Source organism: Haematobia irritans, chromosome 4 (assembly GCF_050003625.1).
Source record: "Haematobia irritans isolate KBUSLIRL chromosome 4, ASM5000362v1, whole genome shotgun sequence".
In the NCBI taxonomy this organism is placed as follows: domain Eukaryota; kingdom Metazoa; phylum Arthropoda; class Insecta; order Diptera; family Muscidae; genus Haematobia; species Haematobia irritans.
This window is the reverse complement of record NC_134400.1, coordinates 91047252-91063059: the sequence shown is the minus strand read 5'-3', so window position 1 is coordinate 91063059 and position 15808 is coordinate 91047252. Positions and strand designations below refer to the sequence as shown.

General features: G+C 33.7%; 1 protein-coding gene across 1 annotated transcript in view; it reads right to left on the bottom strand.

Annotated features, from left to right (window-relative positions):
- LOC142235666 (uncharacterized) overlaps positions 1-15808 on the bottom strand; it is a 56554-nt gene that overhangs the window by 30928 nt on the left and 9818 nt on the right. Inside the window, exon 2 of the mRNA XM_075306927.1 lies at positions 10632-10890. Coding sequence (XP_075163042.1) covers positions 10632-10890 — 259 coding nt within the window. The remainder of the gene's footprint in view (positions 1-10631; positions 10891-15808) is intronic.

Here is a 15808-nt window from a genome sequence, read left to right as displayed (position 1 = left end):
CTAAATAAATTTATGTTTATATTATAAAATTATTTATGTATGTTTATACTCGACTCCACGTTCTTCTTTTATTAGAGTTTTTGAATTCCTTCCAAATTTTAAAGTTTTGTACCAAAAACAGTTTTTTGTTACAAAATTGTTATTTTTGCAATAAAAAAAATAATATTTTATCAAAAAATCAGCCAATTTCGTTTATATCAAGCACTGTTACTGACTATAAATCTTTAATAACTCACATTTCGAAGTTTCATTATAAAAATTTAATATAGTATAGTCGGGGCAGGGATTGAACCCACGACCCTTTGCATGCAAGGCAGACGTGCTAACCACTGCTCCACGTGGCAAACAAATGTATGTTTCTGTTAAATAATGCTATGTTTGCATGGGCTCATGGGCGCTGCAAACTATGCTATATAAATGTAACTTATAACGATAATTATCTATTGGCGACTATAACAGCTACGTAGCCCAGTGGATAGTGTGTTGGCTTACAAACTGTATGGTCCTCGGTTCGATTCTCCGTGCAGGCGAAAGGTAAAATTTAAAAAATATATAAAAGTGAATAATTTTTTCAACATTATTTGTATTACAGAAAAAGGTCCCAAGATCTAAAATATTTCGTGGAAGTGAAAATTACGAGTATGTTAGGGAATGAGCACAATCGTCTTTGGGAAAAATTCTTCCAAGCATATAATATTTTTGGGCTCAAAATGCTTCCAAACATATAATATATAGTGTAAAGTTGAACGGTGCGCACGCGTTTTGTGGTGGCTCTAAGAAGTTTCCTCATTTTACACGGTTATACGCACTTGCCTTATACGGAAATACCAGCAAAATATATTTTAAAGCTCCTTAAAGCACGGAAACATCGGGCGAATTGAGTATTCGATCGGAAAACGTCGAATTTTTAATTATTTTATCTTAAACTTTTGATATTTCATTTACAAATGGACTGGAAAGTAAAACAAATATCTATGTTAACCGATTGAAACACTTTTCCGAAAAAATCACAAAATATAAATAAACCAGAAAACAGCTGATAACAAAAACTGTCAAAATAACGCAAAGCGTTGCCAACGGAGTATAAAAAGTGAGGAGATAATTTACACGGAGAAACATAGCAGTTATAGAGACTGCTGATAGATGGCGGTAGTGTTGGTTTTGTTTCACCGTTAATTCAAATTAAACAGAAACAAAATAAAGAAAAAAATATATACTTAAGAATATAAACACTAAGTGATGCAAAGATTCCCTGCTACACCAAGCACGTCACAAAATATTCAACAGATAAAACGCAGACTTTTCGAAATATCTCCAGAAGAGGAAAATATGGCCAAAAAACCTGTGGGAAATATGGAAGTTGCTGACCTAATGGAACTAATGAAATCCACAATGAATGTCATCTTAGAGGAGAAATTATCTAATTTACCTACGAAGCACGACATAGATGAGCTTAAAATTTCCATATCTGAAGTAACCACAGAAATATCGAGTCTTAAAGACGAAAATCAAAAATTGAGAGAAGAAGTGGAAATTCTTAAATTAAAACTCAACGATAATGATAACAATATACGTTGGTTGGAGCAACAAATCTGCAATTCTAAACTGGTATTTAAAGGTATTCCCAACGAGAAGCCAGCTTTTAACGCTGTACTCAAGATTCGTACTGAAAAATTAAAAATAAACCCAAATTTAATATCAGCTAAAACTGTATATGAGCGAGATGGAAAGCAAACCGCCATAGCAGATTTTGGAAATGAAAGTGCCGCCTTGGATATTCTGCGAAACACAAAAAATCTAGCCGGTTCTACAATTTCCATCGAAAGGGACTTGAACCCTAGACGGCAGAAAAATAAAGTGGCCTTGTTAATGGTGAGGAAGTACATTTTGAAGGACTCCAAGAAATACAAAGTGCTGGTAAGAGATGACCGAATGAAAATAAATGATAAATGGTTTTCGTGGGATAGTGGAAATCGTCTTGTATGTGGAAAACTGTCTGCTGAGACGGTACTGAAAGATTTGTATGGCGAAGATCTATCCAAAACTAATTTTAATGACACTTTCGATAACATATTCTCAAAAAACTAGAAAGAAATATGCCTGAAACCCCAAAACAAAAAATATTATTAAAAATTGTCTCATATAATATAAACGGATTGCCAAATAAATATTTGTACCCATACTTTTTTGATTATTTGTGCAACTTTGATGTAATTTTGTTAATAGAAACTCACTTGGAGGGAGAATTTACAAAACAGGCAGAAAGATACTTTCCAGGTTATGAAATTAAATGGGTAAATGCGGATAGAAGTTGTCGATTTGGACGGGCGATTGGAGGAGTTATGCTTGGAGTAAAACGAAATATTACTACAAAAAATGTGAGGTATAAAATTAAAAGTATTAATGGATTTATCGCCGTTGAAATATGTTTAGGAGAATTTAATGCATTTATTGTCCCACTATATTTGAGAAGTGCTAATTGGGCAAAAGACTTCGAAAATGTCAAGCAACTTTTGGACATAACAAAGCATGAGTCTGTGGCACTTATAGGAGATATTAACATAAGAATAGGTGAACTCCAACAAGAAATTATACCATTATTCATGGAAAAGTTCCCATCAGGTTTGGCCAGACGTAGTTCTAAAGACAAAGTTTGTAATGGGAGAGGTCGTACATACACTGAATTTTGTAATGAAAACAATATGATTATTTTGAATGGGCAAACGAAGGGAGACGAGGAAGGTAATTTTACTTTTATCAGTTATGCGGGAAAGTCTGTCAACGATATCTGCTCAATATCTCAATCTCTCTTACAAAGCGTAGAAGATTTCACAGTGGAAGACAAAATTTGGTCAGATCACATGCCAATAGTTCTAACTCTCAAACTTGATTTCTGGGGAAACAATGCAAATAAACTCAAATTACTGCCAAAACTTATGTGGAAAGAATCCGAAAGGAATAATTATCAATGCAACTTGAATAGGAACCTTCAAGAGATGTCAATCGTAAATGAAACCCTCACATTAAAGCATCTAACGGATGTAATAATTAAATCAGCAACAAAAGTACAAATTACACCAACTTACACTAAGAAAAATAAGTGGTTTAACGATAGATGCCACTGGGCTAGGAAAAAGGTTTTTGCAAGCTTGCACAAATTCAGAAAAACAAATAATGAAGCGGATAAATCTACATATTTAAAGGCCCAAAAGGAATACAAATTAATTTGCGAATCAAGCAAACAAATGTACTATGATGCAATTACAAGAAAACTTAATTGTATCCACAATGGCAAGGAATGGTGGACACTGGCGAAAGAAATAGGTAACCAAAGTACCCAAATTAGTCCACAAGTAGATGCAAAGACACTATCAAACTATTTTCGGACATTGTTGAATCCCGAGCAGAATGCACAGATTATTTATTACGCCCCAATGCTAACGAACAATTTTTTGTTGGACGCTGACATAACAGTAGCAGAAATCAAATCCATCCTATCTTCAGTCAAATTAAACAAAGCCCCAGGTGAAGACAGAATCCCTTACGAGTTTTTCATTAATTCCACAGATAATTTTCTACAAAAACTTGCCCAGGTATACAATCACATATATACACACGGAGACATCGATGAAGCAATTATAAGAACCGTGATCTTTCCTATACACAAGAAGGGCGCATTAAATGAAGTTTCTAATTACAGAGGAATATCATTTATTAACTGCGTTGCAAAAATCTTCATGGGAATCTTGAATGAGAGGCTATTCAATTGGGCAGAGGAAGAAAAAGTATTATCAGAATACCAGGCTGGCTTCAGAAGAGGTTATTCAACCACCGATAATTTATACACACTAGCGTCGATTGTGCACTTAAAGTTAGCGGAAAAGAAGAAAGTTTATGCATTTTTTGTAGACTTTAAAGCTGCTTTTGATATGGTTTGCAGGAGACTAATGATTTATAAAATGCATCAACTAGGAATATCATATAAATTTGTGCGAATGATAAACAATATTTATGAAAACACACTCTCTGCAGTATGGACAGGTGAGGAATTATCGGATTATTTCGAGACAACTTCAGGTGTTAAACAAGGATGCCTGCTTTCGCCTCTGTTGTTTGCCCTTTATATGAATGATATCCATGATGCACTACGAGGTGGAGTAATAATTGATGATATTAATATACGAGTACTATTATACGCCGATGACATTGTGATCATAGCTGAGGAAAGATCGGAACTGCAAAGCATGATACAAAATCTAGAACATTACTGCAATGATTGGAACCTTACTGTCAACACAAACAAATCAAAGATATTGGTGTTTAGAAAAGGTGGCAAGCTTTCCGAGCATGAGCGATGGACTTATCGTGGAGAAGAAATCGAAGTAGTTTCGGAATATAAATATCTGGGAGTTATTATTACTCCACAGATGAAATTCCGTAGTCATATCCGAAATAGGAACATACAATCTAAGAGTGCGATTAAAACGACATGGAAAAACTTTTTACAGAAAGACAATATAAACCTGTGGCAAAAATGGAATCTCTATCAGGCCGTTTGTAGATCCATTCAATCTTATGCCGCTCAGATATGGGGATATGGAAATTTTGAAGAGGTAGACAAACTACAAAGATATTTTCTAAAGAAAGTTTTACATCTACCAGATACTACGCCAAACTACGCTTTAGCGATCGAAACCGGACTTGAGGAGGGACATTTATATACACTTAACCTGCATCTTAATTATATTAAAAGAACTCTATTTAAATACCACCAGGAAAGACTTCCTTGTCGAATGACAAAAATCATTATACAGAAGAACCTATTCTGGGCTAAGGATATAAATAATATGCTGAGAGAGATTGATCAGCAACCAATATCAGTGAGAACATCACAAAATATGTTTAATAACACGGTTACCATCCTATTAGAGAACTTAAGACAGAGATATAAAAATAATTATTTACAAAAGGCTCTAATGTCCAATGCCAGAATATATAAAAAACTTAACCATACAATAGGATCCAAGTACTTAAACGGTCAATACAGCTCCGGAGATATAACATGGATACTGAAAACTAGATGCGACCTGATAATCCTAAATGGGAATAAACGTTATAGAGAAGCGACAGCAAACAACCAATGTACGTTATGTAATCTACGTGAGTGCGAAAACCTACAACATTTTATGGGAATTTGTCCAGTATTGGGAGTCTATCGACAACATTATTTTGGGAAACTCCAGCTTTCTGAAGACGAAATAGTCGAGATACTAAATGGAGGGGAAACGGCAGACTGGAAGAATATGATATCTTATATAAAAACGGCGCTACGGTTTAGAGACTTGATTACCACAGAGTTTAATTGAATGTTTGAAACAAAATTTAATTGTACCGTTTTATTTTACTCAAGATTTCAGCAAAAATTAGTCTAAGGTTCGGCTGACGACGAAAGTCATAGCCGTATATCTCTTTGTTTTATTTTATCTTGGGTCAATTTATTTATTAACTTGAATTCATACTCAATATATTCATAATTATTAGAACATGAAATGTAACTTATTAAACAATAAAGAGATACTACTACTACTACTACTACTATAATATGTTCACATAAAACAAACATATTAATTTTTCGGCAGTATCCAATAATATATGTGCTTCCTGCAAAATATGTTTGGAACATATGTTAAAGAAGCGATTTTTTTAGGCTGTGGGAGCTATATAAAGGGTGATTCTTTTGAGGTTAGGATTTTCATGCATTAGTATTTGACAGATCACGTGGGATTTCAGACATGGTGTCAAAGAGAAAGATGCTCAGTATGCTTTGACATTTCATCATGAATAGACTTACTAACGAGCCACAACGTCGAATTTTCAGTGAATGGGCCCTAGAAAAGTTGGCAGAAAATCCGCTTTTTTATCGACAAATTTTGTTCAGCGATGAGGCTCATTTCTGGTTGAATGGCTACGTAAATAAGCAAAATTGCCGCATTTGGAGTGAAGAGCAACCAGAAGCCGTTCAAGAACTGCCCATGCATCCCGAAAAATGCACTGTTTGGTGTGGTTTGTACGCTGGTGGAATCATTGGACCGTATTTTTTCAAAGATGCTGTTGGACGCAACGTTACGGTGAATGGCGATCGCTATCGTTCGATGCTAACAAACTTTTTGTTGCCAAAAATGGAAGAACTGAACTTGGTTGACATGTGGTTTCAACAAGATGGCGCTACATGCCACAAAGCTCGCGATTCTATGGCCATTTTGAGGGAAAACTTCGGAGAACAATTCATCTCAAGAAATGGACCGGTAAGTTGGCCACCAAGATCATGCGATTTGACGCCTTTAGACTATTTTTTGTGGGGCTACGTAAAGTCTACAGAAATAAGCCAGCAACTATTCCAGCTTTGGAAGACAACATTTCCGAAGAAATTCGGGCTATTCCGGCCGAAATGCTCGAAAAAGTTGCCCAAAATTGGACTTTCCGAATGGACCACCTAAGACGCAGCCGCGGTCAACATTTAAATGAAATTATCTTCAAAAAGTAAATGTCATGGACCAATCTAACGTTTCAAATAGAGAACCGATGAGATTTTGCAAATTTTATGCGTTTTTTTTTTAAAAAAAGTTATCAAGCTCTTAACAAATCACCCTTTAAATATAGAATTTCAGGAGCTTTGATGACAGATATTCTACCAAGCAGATCAGTTCAACAAGTACGCTTTCCGAAGATAAAATTAAAATTTGATAGAATTTCAGGATTCTACCTATGAGGACCAGCTCAGATTCTGGATTTATAAGAACCAATTTTGTTTGGGTTTTAAAGAAGTCATAAACATATCGTGTAAATGATGAAATAAAGCCTTGATTTGAAATCTTAAATTTATAGATTTTTACCGCCATTACTTAAATGATTACGAGGAGTAAACTCTGGAAATTTTACTTTCAGTTTCAAGCAATTTTTATGATCAGGACGCCTGCTATACCCTCAAGGAGTGAAATCGGTCTATATCGATGCCTTACCAAATGGATGTGCGTGAAGATAAATTGTAAATAGCTAAGACACAAAACAGACAGATTTATCCGCGCGCCGAATGGGTTAATTGAGTTATGCTAAGGCGACCAAAAAATTTTTATATATATTTTGACTACTTTGGACCAATAATAAATTAACTTAGTTACAAGTTTGATGCCATAATAAAGGCCTAATAGCGCACTTTCAGAAAATAAGGTCACATAGATCAAAAACACAGGATATTTTGGTATGAGGAGAAAGGTCGTAACGTGTACTTTCTGGCTATATGGTCGCTATATTCGAAAGCAATCCAGAAAATTGTGTGGAAAAATACTAACTTGGATGGATTAATATAAGGAAAAATGCCCCACTGTGCACGTCACGCCCCTTCGCCCGATACCAAAATATCCTGGGCAGTTTTGCACAGTGGCCTGAATTTATAAAAATTAAGAATTTCTTTTATTTCTACAATATCTCAATCGTTATTGTGTTTTTGATCTATGTGACCTTATTTTCTGAAAGTGCGCTCTTAGGCCTTTATTATTTATTGGTCCAAAGTAGTCAAAATATATATAACAATTTTTTGGTCGCCTTAGCATAACTCAATTAACCCATTCGGTGCGCGGATAAATCTGTCTGTTTTGTGTCTTAGCTATTTACAATTTACAATTTATCATCACGCACATACAAAATGGATCGGTAAAAATAAATGCAATACAGATTTTTGAGGGTCTAAAATACCAGTATATTTACATTTTCGGACAAATCGGATAAAAACTACGGTTTCTAGAAGCCCAAGGAATTAAATCGGGAGAACGGTATATATGGAGGCTATACTAAAACATGGGTCGATACACCTATTTGTGGTCCTAAAATACCTCTAGGTTTCCAACTTCAGGCAAAGTGGATAAAAACTACGGATTCTAGAAGCCCAAGAAATAAATTCGGCAGGTGGGTCTATATGGGGGCTATACCAAAACATGGACCAATTCTCACCGTTTTCGACACACCTATTAATGGTCCTCAAATACCTCTAGAATTCCACTTTCAGAAAAACTGGTAAAAACTATGAATTCTAGAAGCCCAAGAAGTAAAATCGGGAAATCAGTCTATATGGGGGCTATACCAAAACATAGACTGATACGGACCATATTTGACACACCTCTTTATGGCCCTAAACCTAAACTCTAGATATCTAATTTCTGGCAAATTGTATAAAACCTACGGATTCTGGAAGTTCAAGAAGTAAATTTGGGAGATCAGTCTATATGGGGGCTATTCCACAACATGGACCGATACACCTCTTTGTGGTCTTAAAATACTTCTAGATTTTTAATTTCAAGCAAATCGGGTAGAAAATACAGTTTCTAGACGCCCAAGAAGTAAAATCGGGAGATCGGTCTATATGGACACACCAATTTGTGGTCCTAAAATACCTCTAGATTTCAAATTTCAGGCAAATCGGATAGTAAATACAGTTTCTAGAAGCCCAAGAAATAAAATCGGGAGATCGGTCTATAGGGGGGCTATTCCAAAACAGGGACCGATACGGACTATTTTAGGCACACCTCTTTATGGTCCTAGAATACATCTAGATTTTCAATTTCAAGCAAATCGGGTAGAAAATACGGTTTCTAGACGCCCAAGAAGTAAAATCGGCAGATCGGTCTATATGGAGGCTACACCAAAACATCGACCGATACACCCCATTTTCGACACACCAATTTGTGGTCCTAAAATACCTCCAGATTTCAAATTTCTGACAAATCGGATAGTAAATACAGTTTCTAGAAGCCAAAGAAATAAAATCAGGAGATCGGTTTATATGGGGACTATACCAAAACATGGACCGATAGGCACCATTTTCGGCACATCTTTTGACGGTCCTAAAAAAACTTCCAGATTTTCAATTTCAAACAAATTGGATAAAAACTACAGTTTTTATAAGCTCAAGACCCCAAATCGGGAGGTCGGTTTATATGACCTCTACATGGTCACCACCCAAAAATAACATTTTGCTATTAAGGTGATCATATTCCTTCTCTGGGTGTGGAGTGAAACCCTGTTTAAAGTTGGTGTAAATTATGAAATTTTGTATCATATTTTCCCAAATCAGTCGTATATAAATGGAAGCTATACCTAAATCTTAACCTCTTTGCGGAAGGATTCAACTTTTTGTAAGAAATAAAGGCAAGAATCTAGCCTCTGGGACCAATTAAATCCATATCGGACGGAATATATATATGGGAGCTATATCTTAATATGAATCGATTGGATCCAAATTTGCCTAGTATAAGTAGATTTTTAATTCTATTCCCTGTGCAAACTTTCACGTAACTCGGCGTAAAACGTTGGCCTCTATGGTCAAAGGGGGGGAATGATATATATGATGTATCTAAATGTGAACCGATTTTAACTAAATTTGTCACAATTAACGACTCTATCACTCCTTCAATTTCAAGTCTATCAGGTTAATACTTGCACTGTTAGAAAAATATGTTTTTCATATGTTCCGATATAAACAAAATGTGTTTCGGGCACAATTTTTAAACACAATATATTTAAGTGCTAACATGCAATGTTCCTAAACTAACACAAAATGTTTGGGACACATATGTTAATATGTTAGAATATATTATGTTTGGGTATGAATGTTTCATAAAAATAATATGCGTGAATGTAAACATATATAAATTTACAAATTTCGAGTAAACATATATATGTTGTGATACTTTATTCAGAGAGCGACAGAGAGAGAGAGAGAGAGAGTTAGTATAGACAAAGAAATAGAGATGGAAACCGGGAGGGTTGAATAAAAAGATATCAACATAACACAGCGAGAGAATGAAATGAGAGCAATTTCTGTGAAACCGCTTGTATGTTGTTTCGGAAAAATGTTTTATAATATGGCCAAAAATTTGGTATGCTTAAGTCTAAATATTATTTAATTTAAATAGTAGATTGAGTATTCGGAATAAACAGAATAGACATTCGGAACCAAGAAAATAGACATTTGAAAAAAAAAACAGCATATTTGTATTACAGAAAAAGATGCGAAGAACTCAAAAATTTCGTGGAAGTTAAAAATAAGTGAGGGAATGAACACAATCTTCTTTGGGGAATTCTTCCAAGCATATACTATTTTTGGACTCAAAATGCTTCCAAACATATAATATGCTCACATAAAACAAACATATTAATGTTTCGGCGGTATCCAATAATATATGTGCTTCCTGCAAAATATGTTTGGAACATATGTTAGAGAAGCGATTTTTTTTTGAGGGTGTAGGCTTCTGGGACCACATAAGTTCTTACTCCGAGGATGTTAATTTATATATCACATTTTCTGAGACGATCGGGCGATTCATTGTTTTTTTTTCAATTTTCTTTTTCATGTGCAGATTGTGTTGTCATTATTTTAGTAGATGAAACTTCTGAGGGCAACTTTCATTTCACACGATCCTCTCGTTGTCGTTCATTCTCGGGCGACCTATTAAGCCTAAAATTTTGTACCCACACGCAGAGAAGAAAAATGATTGTCATGATCATATTCGAAGAGCAAAATACAGTCGAACTTCCATAACTCGAATCACTATTATCCCAAAAAAAGTTCAACTTACGGAGACTTCGAGTTATAGAACTTTGGGGATTTCATCCTTTTAATACTTAGACGAAATCCAGACTCAAACGACGTGATAATTGATTCCTTATTTTTAAAAATCGTTGAGACCGTACTAGCCGGGATACCATATTTTGCTGCTGCTTCCTTTTTCTTTAATCCACCATCGACTTCTTTGATTAATTTATACTTTTCTTCAATCGACAAACATTTTAATACACGTTTAGATGACACGATAAACACAAATATATACGATGTTACTCAAATCTATCATCACACGCAACTGCAAATTATTCATAGAATTGCCACTCTTGCAAATGAAAAAGCATTTGATATACGAAGGGACTTCCCCAAATAAAGATACATATGATAACAAATACACATGATAAAAAGATAAGGTAGTAGCAGTTGCTTTGTGAGAGCGAGTGTGTGACGCATTTTTGACAAATGGTAGCAGTCATCAGCTGGCCTATTAACGCCACTGTATAGTTACACTATGCCAAATAGAAAAACAAATAACATCGTAGAACTTCGAGTTATAGAATTAATATGTATGTATTTACGTTCGAGTTATGGAGAACTTCGAGTTATGGAAGTTCGAGTTACGGAAGGAGAATTGTGAGCTATATACTCTTTTAACGCTACTCCAACCGATTTAGTTCGAGTTAGAGAAAATTCGAGATATAGAAGTTCGAGTTATGGGAGTTCGACTGTAATATGATACACCCAGAAAAAGTGACCCCTTCTATAAGTTAAAATGAACTAATTTTGAAGACATTTTTATTTGTTTGAACGATGTGAGTTTCGTAGAAATTAGGAAGAATGCATTCTATATATTAGTTAACTTTTTCCTATATTTATGTACTACTATACTACCGAATAAAAAAATTTGACTGTATTGAATTCATATATGGAAATTTAGAATTTAAAATTAGAATATCTTACTTACGTTTTAAATAGAGTTTTATTTATTTATTTATAAGTCGGCGTAAAACGTTGGCCTCTATGGTGAAATGGGGGGAATGATATATATGATGTATCTAAATCTGCAAAATTGACGCAGAAGCGATGAATTTAACATGGGCTTGTCATAGGACGGGAGTCCTCCATTTCAACAGCCGTTACACTGAATTTGCATCACTTCTTTAGGTGTGATCCGAATTCAATATTTTGGATGTAAATTAAAAAATTCTGTGATATTTTGTCAAATAAATAATTTTTATATTTTTTTATAATTTTTAATGGAAAAATATTTTCAAAAATTCACAATTTTTTCAGATTGGATTTAGCATTTTTTCGACAAAACTTATATAATTTTTACCATTTTATGAATTCTTACTCTGTTTTTAACCTATTTGAAACAAAACAAAGTTAAAATTACCCATTAAAATTATGAAAAAGCCAAGTTATAAAAAATTGAATTAAAATAACTTATTGGGTAGTTTAAATAAAGAACCTAATTGGGAGTGCATCTTATGGAAGTGCTTTTAAAGTTGTGCCTTTGGAATAACTTCCAAATTTTTTTGCTGGGATGTTATCTACACAAAATATGTTATTCCTATTTGTTTGCTTTGGCTTTTTCGCATCGATATTTTTTTAACCACTTAACTTATCACATATCCAATTATACACGATTATTCGTCATCTTAATACCTTCCATTTAAGTATCAACAACGATATAATCGGACATTTCTAACTCGAGATATAATTTGTTTAGTGAAAAAAGAAAGAAAAACTAAAAATAACGGGATACCTCAAAAACTGTTCCTTAACAATTTTTAAACATTTTTTTCGAATTCAGCAGATAGTCGACTCTCATCAAGTGTACATTTTCAGTGTAAACTAGTGTTACCATTCAAACCACCCTCGTAGAATGGTCGTTAACATAGCAACCAATTTTATAAAGAAGGTGTATAATATAAGCGATGTGATATTCCAGCAAGGAAACAAGAAGATGAACTAAAGATGAACGATTTCCCAAACAATACAATATCGGACTTAATAAGAACCCAGCAAAAAAATTTGGAAGTTCTTCTTAAGGCACAACTTTAAAAGCACTTCCAAAAATGTCCTCCCAAAGATGTTCTTTATTTTAACTGCAGAGGAAGTTAATTTGAGTCAATTTTTTATAGCTCGCTTTTTTCATATTTTTAATGGGAAATTTAAAATTTTATTGTTTCAAATGGGTTAAAACCAGATTAGAAATTAATAAAATAGTGCAAATTATTTAAATTTTGCCGAGAAAAATGCTAAATCATTTCTAGAAAAATTCCGAATTTTTGAAAATATTTGATGTCATACGTTCCACACAAGTGTTATAACTAATGCATTAAAAATCATAAAAAAATTTTAAAAATTATTTATTCGTCAAAATACCACAAAATATCTTTATTCACATCCAAATGCAAATTCAATGCAAAGGCTGTTGAAATGGTGGACATCCGTCCTATGACAAGCCCATGTTAAAATCATCGCTTCTGCGCCAATTTTGCACCACTTCCGGATCCAAAAAGAACATTTTCACTACTTTTTTGGCGACGCTTTTTTTGCTGGGAAGAGCAACAGATAACAAAAATAAAAGTGCGGTTAAAAAGGAACCAATGATATATAAAGGATTGACTTACATACCCAACTTCTCCGAACGTTTTAGTAATTCGAATATGTTGAACAAGGAAAAATATCAAATCGCGCAAAAAACACATCACAGTCAACAAGTTATTTAGCAGGACAAAATCAAAAATTAATAGCCAGCAAAAACTGGGTAAGCACTAGTGATTCTTCCAGTAATACCGGTAATCAAAAACTAGCTACTTGTATTACTACCTGGGATTTAAAAATAATAACTTACCTGTGTAGACCAAAAGTGATTCCTTTTATTAATACTAATAATTTAAAATCACATCTTGAGGTCCGGGTTCGAACCCTGCTGATACTCTATTTTTAAATTTATTTTTTTATTCGTATTAAATATTGATTAATTAAATTTGTGTTGAAAATTTGCTTTTTTCTTATTTTTTTAATCGAATAACCTCTACAGCGGTAGTGGGCACTGTTAATAGTAGCGAAAATTACATTTAAGAAAAATTGCAACATATTCATTTATAATGCCAATAAAAATAACCTTGTTTTCTTAAGTTGTATAGCAAATAATTTATAATGTAAAATTACATGATTGAATAAATACGTGCCGTGGAGTAGGGTATAGTGTGTTGGATTACAAAACAACAGGTCTGAGTTCGATTCCTCCTGGCGTCATAGAGATTTTCAAAGTACAAATTGTACCATAAATATAAACAGAGGGAGAGAAAGGGGTAGTAAAATACCGAGCATACGAAACTAACTTTTATAAGAGAGAATAAAATCTATAATTAGATATGAGAGCAGCAACTCACTCGCTCTTTTTGACTCTATTTATTGTAAACCTATTATTTTTGGACAGTTGGTATGCTTGCGAGGAAGTACTTATTTTTCGACTGCTGGTATGCTTGCACCGAAGTACTTTCCTCCAATGTCATGCCCATGTAAAAGTATTACTGCTGATATATGTACAAAGAAGTTGTTACCTATTTGGCATACTTGTACTCATACCTGGTAATAGGGATCAATTAAAAAATTAATTGAAGGTCAATTAAAAAACAAGTATATACGGCCGTAAGTTCGGCCAGGCCGAATCTTATGTACCCTCCACCATGGATTGCGTAGGAACTTCTACTAAAGGCTGTCATCCACAATCGAATTACTTGGGTTGCGATAACACTTGCCAATGGCAAGGTATCGTAAAACTTTTTAACACTGTCTTCTAAATTGTAAGTTAGCCCATACGGGGTATATATTAAACAAAAAAGGCCGATTAAATACGTATATAATCTAGTTTGACAAAATTTTCTATAGAAATAAAATTTTGACAAAATTTTCTATAGAAATAAAAATTTGACAAAATTTTCTATAGAAATAAAAACTTGACAAAATTTTCTATAGAAATAAAATGTTGACAAAATTTTCTATGGAAATAAAATGTTGACAAAATTTTCTATAGCAATACAATTTTGACAAAAATTTCCATAGAAATAAAATGTTGACAAAATTTTGTATAGAAATAAAATTTTGACAAAATTTTGTATAGAAATAAAATGTTGACAAAATTTTCTACAGAAATAAATTTTTTACAAAATTTTCTATAGAAATAAACTTTTGACAAACATTTCTATAGAAATAAACTTTTGACAAAACTTTCTATAGAAATGAAATTTTAACAAAACTTTCTATAGTAATAAAATTTGACAAAATTTTCTATGGAAATAAAGTTTTGGTAGATTACAAAAATTTTCTATAGAAATAAAATTTTGACAAAATTTTCTATGGAAATAAAATTTTGACAAACATTTGTATAGAAATAAACTTTTGACAAAACTTTCTATAGAAATGAAATTTTGACAAAACTTTCTATAGTAATAAAATTTGACAAAATTTTCTAGGGAAATAAAGTTTTGGTAGATTATTTTTGGCGATATGGACCAATTTTTGTGTAATAAGTCATCGGCTATATATAACTAAAGACCGATATGGACCAATTTTTACATGGCTGTTAGAGGCCATATATTGACAAAATGTACCAAATTTCAACCGTATCGGATGAATTTTGCTCTTCCAAGAGGCTCCGGAGGTCAAATCTGGGGATCGGTTTATATGGGGGCTATATATAATTATGGACCGATATGGACCAATTTTTGCATGGTTGTTGAAAACCGTATACTAAGACCACGTACTAAATTTCAACCGGATCGGATGAATTTTGCTCCTCCAAGAGGCTCCGGTGGTCAAATCTGGGGATCGGTTTATATGGGAGCTATATATAATTATGGACCGATATGGACCAATTTTTGCATGGTTGTTAGAGGCCGTATACTAACATCAGGTACCAAATTTCAACCGGATCGGATGAATTTTGCCCCTCCAAAAGTCTCCGGAGGTCAAATCTGGGGATCGGTTTATATGGGGGCTATATATAATTATGGACCGATATGGACCAATTTGTGCATGGTTGTTAGAGACCATATACTAACATCAGGTACCAAATTTCAATCGGATCGGATGAATTTTGCTCCTCCAAGAGGCTCCGGAGGTCAAATCTGGGGATCGGTTTATATGGGGGCTATATATAATTATGGACCGATATGG